The following is a 17,989-nucleotide window of genomic DNA, read 5'->3' as shown; positions in this document are numbered from 1 at the left end:
GGTGGCAAGTGAAAAAGTGAGTGGCATTCTGCCGGATATTGAACTCATTTTTTTTTTACTCATTGAAAACTGCGAAGGTGAAAGGAAGCAGCTTTTGATATGTACCTTTCTGAAGCACTTGTTAACGACCTTCTGTGGCCTTAACTAGGACTCTCTTGCAGCGGACAGAGAAGTGAAATCATTAGTATTTTTATTATTAGTACTGACTTGGTGTGTTGTCTCAGATAACGTCTCCCGTGTGGACGCAGAGACGTCAGGTTTTTGAAAGTCTTTCGCTACTGTTTGCTTGTCACAAAGAAACATAAAGTGACATGACACAAGGGTATTTTTTACGCTTGTCAAGTATACTAATATTGAATGCAGAGAAAATGCATCCCCATTCGCACGTTGTTTAGCAGTATGTGCGAAGAACCTTATTTTCATTTTTCATAGTATTCAAGAAAGCCAGAAAAACATAAAACTAAGTATCTAAATTAAGTCCTTGCCAGCTTAAATTGTTGCTCGGCAGTATGTTATTGCAATAAATGTCCGCACTGAAAGATAAAAAGAAAAGCATTTCAGCGGTTTTTTTATCTTCAGCTTGTGAGAAGATAAAAAATAAATAAAGATGGTAGCTCTTAATTCCCAACAGCTTTGTTCACGGTTGCTGGGCCCGGTTGCTTTAACAAAGCCAACATCACCCAAACTGCTGTGGTTGCTTAGTGGCTATGGTGTTGGGGTGCTAGGCACGAGATCAAAAGCCGGTCATGGCGGCCGCATTCCGATGGGGGCGAAATGCGAAAACACACGTGTACTTACATTTAGGTGCCCGTTCAAGAACCACAGTTGGTCAAAATTTCCGGAGTCCCCCACTACGCATTGCCTCATAATCAGATCGTGGTTCTGGCACGTAAAACCCCATAACTAAAAGAAAAACATGGTCCTTCCGTGGTGCCCAGCCTACGGCCCACTATAGAATCAGGGGATGTATTGCATTTGGCTTAACCTGTTTGAAGCAAACTCTAATTTGTATAAATTTTATGAAGAAGTACGCAAGCGACTTTTTACAGAAGTACACTCTTCATATTCGACTGTGGTTGTCCAAAGCCGGACTACCATATCGTCACTCCATGGTTGTGTAGCACCACCAAGGTACATATTGCTTGGTCAAGCCACGCGGCCACTAGGTGGGTTTAGGGATTGTTAAGGGAATTCAGCAGTTCCTACAATCGCCCTTGTGATTCTCGAACTGCACCATACGTGCCCTTTCAATAAAGTGGCGGCTGCTACTGGCACGGTATGCGCATGCCCCTCCGCAAATCTTAAACGGTGGCTGTTTTATGTAAGAAGAATATTTGGGTGTAGTCTATTGTCTCGGATTGTCCTATAACGCATGTTCAATGTGTCGTGCATTATAACAATATTTGAGAAAAAAAGATCCAAGGACACCTAAGCAGTTCGTATGAGTTGTGTATGCAAAAGCGTTATTGTTCAATTGAACGCCGCTGCCCGTTGCTTCGAGTTTTGTGCTGTGAGTAATGTACCATGGCGGTACGTGCTACTCGAGTCAGCAAGCAGCAGCAGCCTGCCGTGCCAACGCCGCATGCCACCAACGTCCTGCGCGACGGCAGTCCGAGGAAGCAGCAGCAGCAGCTAAGCCTAGAGTTACTGTTTCTGCTCCCCAAGGAGAGAGAATATGCAGTAACTCTAGCTAAGCCCAGTGGGGTTGTGACAGAGAGGTATCGAGTGCGCACGGGCTTTCGAGAGCGAGGGTGACGTGGTGTCGCGGCGATGTCCTCTCCCTTCACCCAACATCGCGCTGTCGCGACAGCAGGTTGTCCCTTTCACGCGCTTTGCTCCGTCGAGGTGCGCTTGTGACGCTGTTTCGCAGCCAATAGGAATTTAGGGGCCGTTTGGCTGCTAAAGACGCCGCCGGCCTTTTCACTCAACTGGCTGTTTTATTCTTTCGAATCAATAGGTCCCAAAGCACGTGGTTCATCGCACACAGCTATAGGTGCGAGTACCAGCATTTAACGTATACAGTCAACAGCAAAAGTTTCCGGGATGCGGTTTCCCATTGAAATGTGAACTCCAGCACTGTTAAGACATGACACTTCTTATTTAATGAATCACTGTGTAGGTGGCGCAGGCTTCTACATGCTGGAACATTTAATTCAAGGCTTTGTGACCACGCTTCACGAGAATTCAGCTTATTGGCAGATCCTGCGTCCCGTAAATTTTTGAGGTTGACTGTACATTTTCAGTGAATATTCCTGCCTCACAAGTTGGTTTCTCAGGCTGCAGACCGCTTAAGCTTCAGCATTGTCGTATACCGGTTGGCGCCGGTCGCACTGGTTTAATAGCTATGACGTTGCGCTTCTAATCACGAGGATGCGTGTTCGATTTGCCGTCGCGGAGGCTGGCCGCATTCAGATGAGGGTGAAATGCAAAAACTGTTGCCCCGTGCATTAGCTGCGCATTAAGGACCACAAATAATCAGGAATCCTCTAGTACGGCGTCCTTTACAACCCACTGTGGAGTATCTGGACGTGCAAGGCTATAATTTCACCCCAATTTTCTCCGATGTTCCAAACACACCGAACCGCACTGAACTGAACACTTCTCGCGAGCAAGGTCTCACCATTTGTCCCGCGCCCATTTCATTTACGTTAACAGGTGCGAAAGAGCGAAGTCTGATTTCAAGGAACCCGGCTTCGCTGCACAATGATTTGTCGCGGAGACTTTTCCGTGACGATGTCGGGCAGATGTTTGTCACTTGAAGCTGAAGTTTACTTTTGACAATACCGTGAAGGGATGTCTGTCACTGAATTGGTCAGGCTTCTCCCCCATGCTAGATGTGCAGCACTATAGGTCACTGACACCTGTCACCGTTGAAATCATATCGCTCTTTCGTGAAGGGAAGTTTCTGTTGGAGTTAGTTACCTCGGGGGCAACTCACTGTCCGTGTTAAGTATCTATGCGGATATATGAGTTAGTTGCCTCGTATACTACTATGTTAGCTTTTGTGTGTGTTCTTGGACTTCTTTGTTTCACTTATTACACAACCGCGTCCCTTTAGTTTCTCCCGTGCCTTCGTTTGCTCTTGGAATATTATTGTGGCGTATATGGACAAAGACGCAAGAAGTCAAATGAGAGACACAGTGACTTCTTGCGTGCTCGTGGTGTGCGCTACAAGAGTATTCCGAGATGTCCTACCAAAAGCCCGCATTACAACGCCAGTTGACTTCTTTTTGTTTATTCGTGTGGCATAGAGTTTCGTACGATTACTAGAGCTAGGATACCCTGACACTGCGATCGTTCAGCCACCATGCGAATGATGGGTAGTACTTGGATTTGTCTGATTTCCGAGCTGGGGGCTTCGGAGGTCCTTGTGGCTTCGTTATTACGCTTTATCAGGGCCTAAATTTGCCTAAATTTTAAAGCAATTTATAGTTTTTTTGTGCAGAATGAAGCATGCATAATAGTTGCTCATTGCAGTGGTTCTGCTTGTCCATGTGTCCGTGGTGTAATTGTTTGACTGTCGGGCTTGTACCAGTCGTATGTTCGAAGCCTGCTCTCCGACAATTCATAGCGCACTACTTTATTTAAAATGATCACTTTGCAAAGTCGCGGAGCCAAATGAAGAACCAAGTTTAGACAAAACCATGTACCATCCATAATTTTTATACTAGCTTACATGCCCTGCTTGAAGCTCGTGGAGGCACTAGCCCCACTGTTCCCTCTAGTAAATAATGCAGGAAACCTCGTGCTGCGCGGGACTTCGTGAAATTTTGAGCGGTTCGTCTGTTATAATCGGTTGTGCTCGTAATTTCTTATTCCTTCAACGAAGCGTATCCGGCGTCACTGAAGGCGCCTAACGCCTCCTTGAAATACATATTGCCACGTTGTCGTGAGGGTGAAGAATGTGTCACTGCCAGAAGGCGTGACTTAAGAAGGTAACATTTCACTGGGTGAATTTCTGATCAGAAAAAAAGAAAAACAAGCAACACTCAGGGAACAAGAAAGTGGTCAGCTCGATCGTCTGATCGACAGGTCGGACGGCCTCGGCTATTTACACATAACTAACCAAACTTTCCAGCCTAATCGCTGGTGCTCGCGCGAATTCTGCATTGTACACCACTATTCACTTCGCACGCGTAATCTGATAAGGCAGAGATTGTTTCAGTATTAGGTGCGGAAATCCGCGAGTGACGCCACTGCCAGGACACCACTCGCCCTGGTTCGCACGGCTGCCGCTTGCGTTCGCTGGTTTCGTGCTGGCTAAGAGAGAGAGAGAGAGAGAAAAGGTGAGGAAAAACAGGGCAGTTAGCCAGTGTGAGTACCGGCTGGCTACCCTGTGATGGGGAGCGGTGTGAAGGGAATAAAAGGAGAACTAATAAATGCGACCCATGATTTCTGAAGAATGTTTAGGTTGCTTTATGCTGTTGAGCCTGAAGTGCGGTTTAATTTTTTTTCGAAACCGCGCAACCCACGACAAATTGAGGCTTAGGTATAGAAAGATACGTTTAAGTGCTAAGTTTAAGTGGCCTATGCTGCTCTTGAAATGCATAGGTGTGCCTGCTTGTGGATAGATTTTGTTGAAAAAGAATGCCCGAAATTTGAGCCTGCAAAAATTGTGCGATATGTTGAAAAGCGTGAAGATTTCTTTCATTACTTTGTTACGCCAGACATGTACATCATATTATACAAAGCAGCAACCTGGTCATTCGATGGGAACATTGTAAACGCGCATTTAATATACTGCCTGCAAACCATCCATCGAGCTTCTGTTGGTCTGGTGAGTTGTTTTAGTCACGTTTAGGCACTATAATAATGCACAAAATAATGAGTTAAGTGCACACTTTTATTTTGCGAACTATCTGCTACAATTGCCTCTGTTTTCCACAACAGCCGCTCAGAAGAAGCGTTTTTAAGAGCACTTAGTACGACTGGGTGTAACATATAGCATGTAGTTCACACATATATCGACAGAAATAACCTCGCATAAACATTTCTTGGCTAAGATCAATCTTTAGCTCGGATCGAAGTCCGCGATTAGCCTATTCAAATACATATGCAAAACGCTGAAATGCTTTCACGAGAAAACCACTGGGCCTGTTTGAAATCTGTCGTATTTGAGAGAGAAAGTCAAACTCCAGCAACTCTAGGAGGCAGAATTTTATTTTAAGACTTCAGCTGTTCTACAGACGTTGCCGTGAATTACTAAGTTAGAAAACAATAGGAGCATTACGTTTAACTCTGCACCAAGTGGTTCTGCATATTGTACGAGTATCTCAAGCAAAAAGAACATTCTTTATGAGTTTGCGGCGTTGGCTTGATTGTTACAGTGTTTACGAGGGTTCTGAAAAAGTTCTATTCACAAGTTAGCTCTATATTTCAGAGCCATGCATAATGCATCACCTTTGTACACTTTAGATGTATTATTAGGTGAAGTTCGTTTTATTGCTTAGGTACAGCGTTGTAATCTTCGTAGTTGATTTTTTTCAAAATTTCAGAATGTGAAATTATTTTGCCAAGACAAATTGCGGGCACAAATTGAAAATTCACTTGTTAAAATTACTACATTTTGACACTATCTTTTAAACGCAAGGAACCTCATTGAAATCGGTGCATTGGTTGGGGAAAAATACTTTTCCTTCATTCTCGTACATTCAGATAGGAGCTGCCGTGCTAAAGCTAATTGCTTATAGTGATTGATAATAACTTTAATAATAATGCTCATGCATTTATAGGCAATAGGGTGATTCGTACACTGCAGCAGACTTCATTCGGCGATACGGTACGTCCCTTTCAAAGTGCACTGACCGGTCGTCGTTATAACGAGGTACCTACTTCTCACGAAACCCATCCGTTCATGCAGCATGCAGTTTCGAATTGAAACCACGAAGCAGTCCTTCAAGCTCTTGCTGGAGTGCCAATGCAGTACGTTTGGCAGTAGACTGGAGCTTGTGCTGCCTTAAAGAGGAATACTGATGCACCCCGTGCAGCGCATTGCTTTGAACCGTCTTTTTCAAGCACATGCCGAACTGTTCACTTAGTCAGTGCACGAAGTACCTCCCCATAAAAAGATGCCCCATATGACTCCTACGTATGGGCTTGACTTTGAACACCTCCGTGAATTCTTATATGTTCATTGTGTCCCGCAAAACTAAAGAGGCTTTAACTTCTCGTTGGCTGTAACCGCCCGGTTTCAGACGCATATAGAAAGTTTGGCCGTGCAGCTGTGTCAACTTTGCAGGATAACGCTGTCATAGCTTTTTCTGAAGGAGCACGAAGCTCTAAATTACTGACATGTGTTGAACGTGTAGCACTAAAAGGGAATAAATACTAGCCATAGCCCTTCAGTGTACTGACAACAACTTTCAGTCCCAGATGGCTCACTTTAGTTACTGCCTTTTATAACCGCCGTCAGACAACTTACTTTTGTTCAAAAGCTCAGAGAAGAAATGGCACCGGTAGAGTCTGTAGATTTTAATGTTAGTTCAACCGTCATGCTACTGCTGGATGTTTTATTCGATAATCGTGAAACCGGGGGGCTTTAGCAGTGAAGCAAGCTATAATGGCTTAAAATAAATTTCAGTGTTGTAGGCGTCATATGCAGCCAAGCACTTGTAATATGCTTGTTGCAAGGCAGCAAATAGTCATCTGGTCTCTTAGATACTCGATCCTACCTTTTCACGCTTATGCTTTGGTTATCAAACCTGAACTTTCACACCAATGCTTAAAACCGCGCAAAAAATTGTTTTCAACGCCCTCCACCGAGCTTCGTCGGCCGGCAGTGTAAACGCTGCCCGTAATAAATAGGTTATTGAGCCATTTTTATAAATATTTAAGCACCAAAACAACCAGAAATCTTTTTGAAATTACCGCTAGAAGTGTACTAGCGTACAAAACAAGAGAGAACAAACGAAAACACTGTGATACGCACGCGTACGCTGTCCGGCGGACTGTGACAGAGGACAAACGCGAGTACTGGCTCTGACGTCACACGAGCGACGCTCGGAGTGCCCCCGTTAGGCCGCACTCGGGGCTAATAAAATTGGTGACAACATTCGATAAAGATCTCGTACAAGGAATCACGTCTTGCATCGAGCGATAACTTCGTAGCGGCGGTTATCCGGTGAAAATCGGTCACCAGAAAAGCATAAGTAACGTGTCAGTACCTCCCCCTCACCGTCCGGATGCTGCAAACAAAATGCAAAAGAGACAAAGTACACGCAATAAAAGAACCTAATAAAACAACTAACAGGAAACTAACAAATGGCCGCTCGACTAGTCATGCGGAACTGTTTTATTTTCCGTAGGCTGTCTTTCAGGCTTGAAAAAAAAAACTTTTATGCAGCAGATATTGAGCAACAGGAAGTTGGATCGGGAATTTTTCAGGGTGGTCTACAAAGTTCTCATTGATGCTTTTGTTCTGATTACAATATTGGAGTAGTTCATTACTTAACAATAACGAATTACGTATTTAGGCAAAATACAAAAACAGTCCGACTTGCTTCAAGCGGCGGCAAACAACATTAGCTTTGTTTTGCCCAGCTACGTCGCTCATGGACATTTTTAAATTTTGGCACAAGTTACGGGGGTACACAGATGTACCCTTCAGATGCAAAGTGCGTTTAAGCGCAATACGTATAGCTTTATGGAAGAGAGTGCCAAGTGTGATGTTATCGCCTTTTGCTATCCTTGCATACGCGTGCAAGCTGTTGCACTTGAGTAAATTTAAGTTCAATTTCGCTTGAATTTTGGTGATGTTTCTATTCACGTGCCGCTAGGCTACAATACATAGATATGGTCGCTGTGTTTTTCTTTGTGGCACTGGCATAGCCATAGTTAAACGTTCGATCAACAATTGTCGCGATACAACGCCGCCGCTTTCTCCTTTTCTTTTCAAAAGGGAACGCGCGGCAAATCGAATTGTAGGGTGCGCCGTAACGATGACACGTGCCGGCTTTTTCGTCTCACATTTCCCTTGAATAATTAAAAGAGAGTTGTTGAAAACATTTTCCAATTTCCTCTCGGAAAACTCTACGAGAACGTGCCACTGAACCCTCACCGAGCACCCCTTTTCTAACTCTTTTTTTTTCTTCTGTATGCTGGCTCTATGAAAAGCAGTCTTAGTATTCTGTTTCCGAACGCGTCATTACCGGTGTCTATTATTTTTGTCGAGAGCGCGATTCATTGCATTGAGATGACGTTGGCCAGGCTTCTATGTATATGATTTTTTGTGCGTTTGACGTGCTTGTTCGTTCGTTGTCCCCTCCTTGCGACAGAAGGAGCAGCCTACTTATACTGTCACGCTAGCGCACATTTTTATCACATACGCAATGGAGGCTGTGCCGAAATGACTGCGGCTTGTCGCGAAATACTCTCAGTAGGAGCCATGTTACTAAAGCAAATCGGCATCTAAACCTTCTCGGAACGATTCATAAAATGGGACCGATCTTGACACGTGCCAATGAAAAAGTGGACACGCGACGTAGAAACTGCGAAACATTGCCAGTCATATTCATTAAGGTGCTTGCTAGGGGCCAAGGCGAGAATATGCTTCGATGGTCGCGCCGAAGATACGTGACAAGGTTGACCAGGGTGAAGCGAACACCACGTGCGGTCCTAACACTGCGCTTGGTAGAAGGTACGTTATTACTAAAGCATAATAATTGTTGTGCTACCTTTGAGAATCGTAATTACGCAGCCGGCTGAGGACAACTTACATGGCTCACTAAAAAAAAGCAAGATATGTTTACCTAGAATTTGCGGTACTTATAAGCCACACCGTAGTTTGAAGTTCCGATTACGTACTGAGCTCTTAATTACGCTGGGAGCGGTTTAAGGACATTGCGTGTTTGGCTGAGCAAACTGGGCCAAATGCGTAAAACTTTACATAACACAGTCAGAATCGCCCTGCCAGAAAACAACCGCCAACTTTATTATTTTTAAAAAGAAAAATTAGTAGCCCAGACATTTCCGCCTTTTGTGAACCAAATTGATAAATGACAAGCGATAAATTGGAAGGAATAAGATAACTTATTGGCACCTTAATTTATTTCTTGGCGATCTGTGCAATTCAAAGGCAGCAATTTTGATTGTATTTTACCATTTGTCCACATTTCCCAATGAGGTTTGTACGTTGACTTAGTTGCAATGATAAAAATTTTAAATTCTGCATTTATGAATGTGGTTCTCAAAGTAAATCGACTACGTTGTCTTTTAAGATAGTGTTTCTGTGTTTTAGTTTTGTTCCCATAGAGTGTAATGACGTAACGAGATATATGACATATCCATTACCGAGAAAGCAAATGGTTTCAGTAGTTTGGTTATAGAATTTCTTTCTAGTCCCCAAGTTGCTAGCTTTAGTTCACGAACCCTATAACCTTTGCTCTACGGATTTGTAATTTCACAGTGTCTCGTCATCTGCACTATAAGAGCCACGATTGATCAACCATCATGCCTTTTACGCAGAAACTACAAATATCGCAACATTGAAAATGCAACCATATCCAAAGATGTGTTCATCAATAACCACATATTCTAACTTCTGTTTCAGGCTCACAAAAGGTTATGCCAGAGGGAAATGTCTTCCCCGAAGCAACCAGAAGGCTTGACAGATCAGGAAATGTTGCAGGGAGCAGCTTTATAGTTCAGAATTTTTCGCCATACGCGAAGGTCCTTAGTTTTTTCGGCAGTTTTTTCATTCTGAACTTCGCCGACTTGAACAAAGCGAGGGTCACATGGAGAAGCCGGTACACGCTGTGCGCAGCCTCCTGGATCGCACTGCTGGCAGCCGCGGATGTTTGGGCACGAGCTGAAAGTACGATTCCCCGGAATGCAGAACTGTTTACGGGTTTTCTCCTGGCTACAGTTAACGGGTGCTGGATTATTACGAGCTTCGTAAACTGGTTGTGCACTGTGTTTGGTTCTAGCAAGCTTCTACATTTCTTCCAGAAAGCCGCATTGTTTGAGGCGTACAGCGGTATTGTTCTGGCTGAGAGAAATGCAGAAAAAAGGATAGGGTATAGAACATTACGAAAGGCAGGCGTCGCTGCATCAGCCACAATAGCTTTAGGATTCTGTGTATTCCTAATAGCCGAGGAAAGCTTGAAAGGCAAAGAAAAGACCTGGAGCTCCGTGCTTCCCAAAATGCTGCTTCGTTTGCTATGTCAAGTGGCGTTTTTTTTCTACGAGGGCGTCATGTATATCACCGTGAGCAATATTTGCGAGGTTCTGGTTTTCTACATAAGGGCTCAGGAATTAGCACTTCGTGACGGTCAGCGGCTTGCCAGGACGGATCGTTTAGATGAATTGTCGGCGGACCTAATGGTTGAAACTATACGTAAGAACGTGTATACAATAAGAATGCTTAAAACCGATTTCAATGCCATATGGGCACCAGCGATTGTTGCATGTTCCATGTGCTTCATCTGGGTGCAATGTATCACTTGGTACTGCCTCTTCACCAACGATGCGCACCGCACGTTTCTCTGGCTTGGATTGGCGTACAGTGGCTACAGCACGCTCAGGTTTCTGGACCTGGCTGTCATCAGTCACCAGTTGAGCAATGAAGTAAGTCAATGAATCCAGCAAATTCCCGTAAGCTTGCCGCGCAGACAAATGTGCCCATTTTTCGTAGGGAAAGTGCGCGTCTTAATGGTAGAATTTCTAACCCATAAACGCACGCGCACTCATGCATGACCGCACGTATGCGCACACATGCCTAGACAAATATCACCCGAATATTTTCCGGAATAGCCGTAATAGGGAAATTTTATTGAAGGAGGCTTGTTTGGCTGGTTTCAAGGTCGCTTTCTTTTTTACGGGGCTTTGCATGCCACAACCACAGTTTGATTATGAGGCACGTCGCAGTGGAGGCTTCGAATTGATTTTGACCACTTGGTGTTTTAACGTGCACCTAAAGCTGAGTACACGGGTGTTTCTGCATTTCGCTCCCATCGAAATGCAGCCGCCGTGGCTGGGATTTGATGCCGCGACTTCGTGCTTGGCAGCGCAACTCCAAAGCCACTAAGCAACCACGGCGTGAATTGTTTTGTTACGTTATAACTAGCAGAGGAGAGATGGCTACATCTTAACATTTTCGAAGAGGCTTAGTTGCTGAAGTTCAACATATACAGGAGATAGCTGTTCAGATATCACTATACATTTAACTGTGAGGGGGTGTTGAACATATGAGCCCGGATGCTTACCTTTCTTCAACCGTTGACTTTGCTTAAGTACATCTGTTTGAAACTATTACTCAACGCATTCCATTCAATTACGTAATATGACCATGCTGGCCCTGTCCTTAGGCATATGTGGCGCATGTAATACTTCCATAGTCAGCGATAAGCTGAGCTAGCGGCGCAAAGACTCCCATCCTCTCAAAAAACTATGCATTTACGTGTTTTCGTAATGCTCTTCTCAGCTCTCACGGCGACAACGCCATTAAAACCCACAAGGCCATTTCATGAAGGAACAAAAATGCGCGAACGCAGAAGTTTGAGTCCCCATGCCGTTCTGAAGGGATCGCGTGTCAATATTTTACCATGTAATTGTGTCGTATCTGCGAAAATTCTTGACAAACTTGGAAGGATTTTGTTGGAATTAGCATGCACGAAGTCCTACGCAACACACAGCTCTCCTGGTTATCGCAGAAGCCTCATTAATGCATTTACTGTTTCAGTCCCGCAGCATCCAAGACGCGGCTAAAGAGGCAACATTTGCTCAAATGGCAGACAGCTACATAGAACAGGTTGGTAATTTGCAGGGCGATTTGTGTAATAGCACCCTTAGAAAAACAGTTTGGTTAATCAGAAGTTTGTGTTGTGTTAGAGTAGTAACGTTCAAAAGTGGTGGTTTGGATACAACAGCACTTGCTCAGCTCGGTAAATTTTCATCGTGAGTGTGCTTTGCGAGTCACTATCGTAATTTTCCCCAAACCTGAGGACCAGCTACGGCTGGTGAACAGGCTTAGGCTATCAGCGCGGGGCCACGCCTACCTGGAATGGGGTGGTCGCCCACCGTTGGGCATTAGCAGCTGGCCCCCGTAGTAAAGTTTACTGGCTGCCTCTGTGTCGTTTCCTTCTTCGTAAGTGTGGAAAGACCGTGGATGTGTCTGCTGTATTGAAGGCGCAAGTGCATGTTGTATTTGCTATTGTCAGCATATATTGAAACGTGAACTTGTTTTATCTTTCTCCAGTTAGCGCTTTTCAAGGGCTAACAAATGTTAAACGCTACCGCTCGGAGCAGGACGTGCCTGCATGTGTCGGAAGTTTCTAGAATCTGATGTATCGCGTGTTTCCCGAATCTTATCGACGGTTCTATCTGTTGTCTCTTGGTACCGAAGCTTGTGTAAACTGATTGTGTACGTGACGCTAATTTCGTAGTGCTTTCTGGAAGGCACGTGGGCACCAGCCATTACGCTAAAACCTTGTTCGAGTCACCTAGAAAAGCCCATGCGGTTGACCCGCTGATAAGATATTCGACGATCGCCGACTGTGGTCCCTGCTGTGTTGCTTTGAATGCCACTTGCTTTGAGGGGAACTCGTTCGCCCAATGGAGAGTTAGTTTTGTGATCACAGTATTTACTACTCTGTTCTTCGTCGTCACTCTTCCCCAGTGTAGAGTAGCAGGCCAGAGCAAGTTATAGCTCTGGCCGACCTCTCTGCCTTTCTGTAAATAAATTTCTCCCCCTCTCTCTCTCTTCGCCGTCGCTGCTGACGATATTATCAACACATTCATTATGTTGAGTACTATCGGGGGCAGAACTGCCCAGGACGTGGCTCCAACCCCCGGAGCAGCAGGTAAATCACTGCGCATCCTAGTGATGGTTCACCTGGTTCGAGATAAAGCTTTACTTCCTAGCTTGCGTGCAAGCGTGTATACTCGCTGGCTCCTTCATGCGAGTTGCTCTTCGCCCAGAAACCTACCGCGAGATGCCGCTATGTGGACATCGGATGGGAGCGTAACTTGCTTGAAATCCAGTTTATAAATGCGCGGCACATGCGGTGTTATTGGCAGCATCAATTTTTGTACCGCTTTCTCATTCCGCAAAACCAATGATTGATTGTCTGGGCACAGACTGCCAAAAGAGGTGAAGTTAGCAACTAGAAAAAAAACTTTGCCATTCGATGCGGGCTGCTTAAGAGGATATCGCGCCCGCTCGCGAAAGCCATGACACGTTCCTTGAAACCAGTGCTGCAGCACACGCAGCAGACGCTTTGAACCGATGCCACCATAGAGGCATCTCAAGCAAGGTTCGCGGGCGAAGAGCTACTCGCGTGAAAGCTAGGGCGCGCATGCGCTCATTCTTGATCTCGAACCAGGTCACGTGACTGCTGTCCTGTCACTAGATAAGGCAGCAATGTAGCCTTCCCCTGCTGCGGCTGTTGGAGCCACGTCCTGGGCAGTTCTGTCCCCGATAGTACATGTGTTCAATAGAAGGGAATAATCAAAGGTAAAACAGATTGATTCCGGTAATCACGTTTTGATCCAAGCGCTTGTTCGGGACTTTGTGTAGATAGCTTAATGATCGTCGTGACAGTGCGTTGGCACTCAAGATGATGCGTTCGAATATTTTATAAGGGAGACAGAAGGTTTAGTCTTTGTCCTGAAATCTAAGCGTAAAGCATCTTTCAAGGCAGATGGAAACACTGCAGAATCGTACGACATCATGTGAATAAAAAATTGTAATTCGGTCCACCGTCATTCACGTCTATTTTGAACGAAAACTGAGAAGCAGTGGTCATGTATAAATGTGTATTTCGATAAAAAGTTCGACTTAGTTTTCAAAAATATATTTATGAGAAGGATTAGTTAGACCTTATTTAGGCAAATTTGAACGTGTTTTGTGTATGCATGTTTTGCGCAATTCTATTAAATGAAGGTGATATCCGCATGATTTACCGTACGCAGATGCAGTTCCTGCACGACAGTATCGACCCCAACGGTATGCGTATAAGTGGGGCAGAGTTCTTCTACCTCGACAGGAAACTTCTCGTTTCGGTACGTCGCTGCTTACTTGAGAGGTCAGCAGGATGTCACTATGCACGCTTACGGGATCAAAAGGCAAGGATTTGCAATCCTGTGCGGGTTTTACGTAAGCCAATGATGAAGTATACTTCAAGAAACAGCCTCTCTGCTTGTCCGAATCCATTTCTCATCAGCAATCAAAAATAATGTGATAATTGATTATCCTGCCGTCTCGTTCAACAAAGGATGCTTTCCTTTTTGCCTTACAAGAGGACCAACATTTCATGAATTACATGCCACAAGGCTTAGATGCTGTGTCTGCGCATAAAAGCCAGCCCATTAGTCTGTATGCCGTACCACTAATGCGACAAAGCAGTGCTGACAGCACGCCTTCCTTACTGTTTAACACAGCCAGTCAGAATACACCACCTATTCTCAAGGACCAGCACGGGAATATTTATTTATTTATTTATTTATTTATTTATTTATTTAATGTACCCTCAGAGGCAAGGACATTACAGAGGAGAGTGGGTAATATAGATTACAGGAGCAACAAATATAATACAGTGAATTTTGTTAGAACATAATTTCAACATTCTCCAAAATAAACAAAGGTTGGTAATGCATCACGATATCGTTGATTATCTTCAATGGCTGCAATATCGGGAGAGAGGCGGTTCCATTCGGCAGATGTCTGGGGAAGGTAGGACTGAAAACAAGCTTTAGTATTGCATTTTTGATGCCAACCTTGTGCCGATGCTCAATGCGATGGGAGATGTAGTCCGGTGGTGAAATAAAATCGTCGTGTAGCGTGAAGTGATGATATAACTTGTGGAATAGAGCGAGGCGACTGATTTTCCGGCGAGATATTAAAGGCGGGAGAGAAAAGGTTAGTTTTCATGGCTGTGATACTTGCAGTACGGCTGTAATTTGAAAAGATGAAGTGAACGGAGTTATTTTGTATAAGTTCGAGAGAAGATACAAGATTTTTATGCCCAGGGTCCTATATAGATGACGCGTATTCAAGTTTAGGTCGTATTAGTGATTTATAAAGTAGGAGTTTTAAGTACGATGGAGCAGCAGAGAAGTTGCGACGTAAATGCCCTAACATGCGATTAGCATTATTGGTGACGTATTCAGTAGGGGCATTCCATGTTAAGTTTCGTGATATATACACGCCTAGATATTTATATGATGCGACGGAATCAAGAGGCATGACATTAAGACAATAAGAAGGGGAAGTGTTAGAGCAGCGAGAAACGCGCATGAACTTACATTTTTTATTATTTAATTCCATTTTCGAAGTTTTGCACCAGTTAGCGACCAAATTAAGGTAGGTCTGAAGAGTACTAATGTCGTTGAGGTTACATATTTCTCGGAAAATTACACAATGCAAAAAGGTGGCTCGCAGAAGATAGGGTGGACGGAAGGTCATTATTATTAATTAAAAATAGAAGTGGTCCGAGGATGGATCTTTGTGGTACACCAGATAGCATGTTAGTAAGCGGTGCGGTTGTGCCATTAGTAAAAACAAACTGCCAGTGGTTGAGAAGGAAAGATTGAATCCATCTAAAGACATGTGCATCAAGATTAAGATGACTTAATTTATAAAACAACGATTGATGGCACACTTTATCAAAAGCTTTCGAGAAATCTAAAAAGATGCAATTGGCACAAGATGACTGATCAAGAATGCAATGTAATTTGTCATTTGACAGTAACTGCGTTTCGCAGGAATATGTTTCACGGAAACCATGTTGCGCAGAAGAAAAAAAAAGAGTTAATGGTTTCATTGGCCACTAATGGCGGTCGGTGCTTGCCAGGAATTTGCTAGAGTGCTGCTTTTGAAGCCTTTTAGGCCACGTGGTTGGTAGTGTATACATTGCTCAAATTTGTGCACTAATTTTGGGTGACTCATCTCTAGTGCGGTATCCAGGATGTTCTTCAACTGCGTGTGCATTGCGGTCAAAGCGCGAGCGTCGGGTGTCTGCCTATGCTTGACACCTGCGGTTACCACAAAGACGTTTTCTGAGGTGGTTACATGGATGCTTTTATGAAATGGTATAATCTTATTAGAGCGGAAAATAACAGAGGTGTGGCTCAGGGCCATTTGGCAGGAACCAATGGGGGAAGTGAGTATGAAACAGCGTACAGGCCTTACCAAGCATGCATGCTCGCGTGTTTCTTGCTTTTGCATACGTACCATGACAATTCGTGCTGTACCAATAAGAGTGAAGCTTACCTCTGTTTCTCTTGTCTGCAGATAGCCGGCTCAGTCATTACATACACCGTGATCCTTGTGCAGAGCAGTCATGGCTTCTCTCCTCGAGCTAGCACTGGCATGGTGAACAAAGGGACGTGAGCAGCCGCCGGCAACTCATCAACATCCGAGAAGACAGGACTATTTTTATAGTTGCAATGTCGTATCGCTAGACCATCTTGAATGGCTTTCCTGAACATACATCACCACTGAAACAAAAAATAAAACGCACAGATTGAAGAAATCGCACTATTATGAGACCAAATTAAAGAAAGTGCATGTACATTCTGAAAGTGGCGACAGTGTTTCTACACCCTGACTTGTTAGTGCTATGGCTCTACGTAATCTTCATATGCGCTGGCCGATGCAAACGTAACGTAAGCTTCAAGTTTGATGAACACTTAGCATATCTGAAAAGTAGAGCAACGGTTTCATATTCCTGCCGCACAGCGAACGAAGGTGTAATTCTGTGCTTGCGACTTTTTTAGCGGCTTCGTTGGCTTGTTTCCAAGTTGTCGAGAGATGGTGCTAATAATATATAATAGGGTTCCTCAACGCGCAGCTTCTCCTCGGCTTGGAGGACATCGAGGCAGTCTTGTCCATGAAACCGATGCCGCTTACAGCGACATTTCTAGCTGACCAAGTTGTAGCAGAAGAGTCGCAGTTTCGGCCGAAAGGACAGACATCGATTGCGATAGCAAATCAGTAGACAGTTATATGAAGTAAGGGTTGCAGTTTCATCGACCGTATAAACTTTGAAGCATTCGCTTACTAACTGAATTAACAAGCATGGTGTGTGAACACATCACACTCGATGACACTCGCTGTCAAAACACTGGCTTGAGCAAGCGTGGAAGCAGCAGCAGCAGCGAGCGAAGTGGCCTTCGTGCTGTCTATCGCTTCAACGGAAACAGTGGCGAGAAAACAGCACGCACAATTGTATGAGCCGTGTGCAGATCGCTTCCAAGATACGGCGTGCGTGACCGCGCGGCCATGCAAAGCACTCTATTGCTGCCAGAGTTGAAGTTACACCTCTTGCCTCCCTCCTGCACTGCCTCTCCACTTTCCTCCGTTTCGCTGCTCGATATAGCCGCGATCGTCAGTTCCCCTTGCGCTCAGTATGGAAACACGCAGTTGCTGAAAAAGTCAAACACCGCCCCCCTCCCTCCCTCCCATCCCCCTACGGCCTTTCGCGCGACGGAAGACGGTGCGCTTGCTCTCCGCCTTATTCCCTCGCGCGCACCTGGTTGAGCCGCAATCGTCGGCTCCCCTCAAGTTCTTTCACGCGCCCTTACGACATACGGCCCACGGCAATGGTGTTAGTACCCTTGGACTTTATACAGAACATCACGGCGACGGCAAAAAAGCACCTGGAGCATCCATCAAGTTGTTTTCGAAGTAATGTCTCTGTTTTCCTCAGTGATAACCTTGCAATATCTATGATTCTGCTCATTATATGTGCAGTCATGTCACTAATGATAAATAAACTATTTTAACAAAAGCAGATTAAAAATATGCTCGCTCTCCGGTCTGCACATGTATAGTAAAGTTAAATTGACTTTCAGTGTTGATATCCCATGGATGATAATTTTCGCAATGCATCACAATACGACTGAGCACCAGTGGACTTCACGACAGGATGACAGTGACAGCGACAGGACAGTGAGAGCCACGACAGGATGATGCCAAATTGGCTCCTTTCGTCACTGATTATGATATTATGCAGATTAACGTTGCACACCCCCTTAAAACAGAGCGCTGACA

General features: G+C 44.6%; 1 protein-coding gene across 1 annotated transcript; it reads left to right on the top strand.

Moving 5' to 3' along the window:
* Window positions 1-11,679: 11,679 nt before the first annotated feature.
* Window positions 11,680-16,490, top strand: LOC142564872 (gustatory receptor for sugar taste 64f-like). The gene is made up of 3 exons (XM_075676062.1): window positions 11,680-11,746; window positions 13,909-13,998; window positions 16,229-16,490. The coding sequence occupies exons 1-3, from the start codon at window positions 11,723-11,725 to the stop codon at window positions 16,325-16,327; spliced, it is 213 nt and encodes a 70-aa protein (XP_075532177.1). The 5' UTR covers window positions 11,680-11,722; the 3' UTR covers window positions 16,328-16,490.
* Window positions 16,491-17,989: the final 1,499 nt, after the last annotated feature.

The sequence above is a fragment of the Dermacentor variabilis genome, chromosome 11 (assembly GCF_050947875.1).
Source record: "Dermacentor variabilis isolate Ectoservices chromosome 11, ASM5094787v1, whole genome shotgun sequence".
Lineage (NCBI taxonomy): Eukaryota > Metazoa > Arthropoda > Arachnida > Ixodida > Ixodidae > Dermacentor > Dermacentor variabilis.
This window is presented reverse-complemented; position numbering and strand designations above follow the sequence as displayed.

Coding starts and splice junctions, on each gene's coding strand:
- LOC142564872 (XM_075676062.1), top strand. CDS start 11,723: ATGGCAGACAGCTACATAGAACAG. Junction 11,747..13,908: donor CAGACAGCTACATAGAACAG/GTTGGTAATTTG, acceptor TACCGTACGCAG/ATGCAGTTCCTGCACGACAG. Junction 13,999..16,228: donor ACAGGAAACTTCTCGTTTCG/GTACGTCGCTGC, acceptor TCTTGTCTGCAG/ATAGCCGGCTCAGTCATTAC.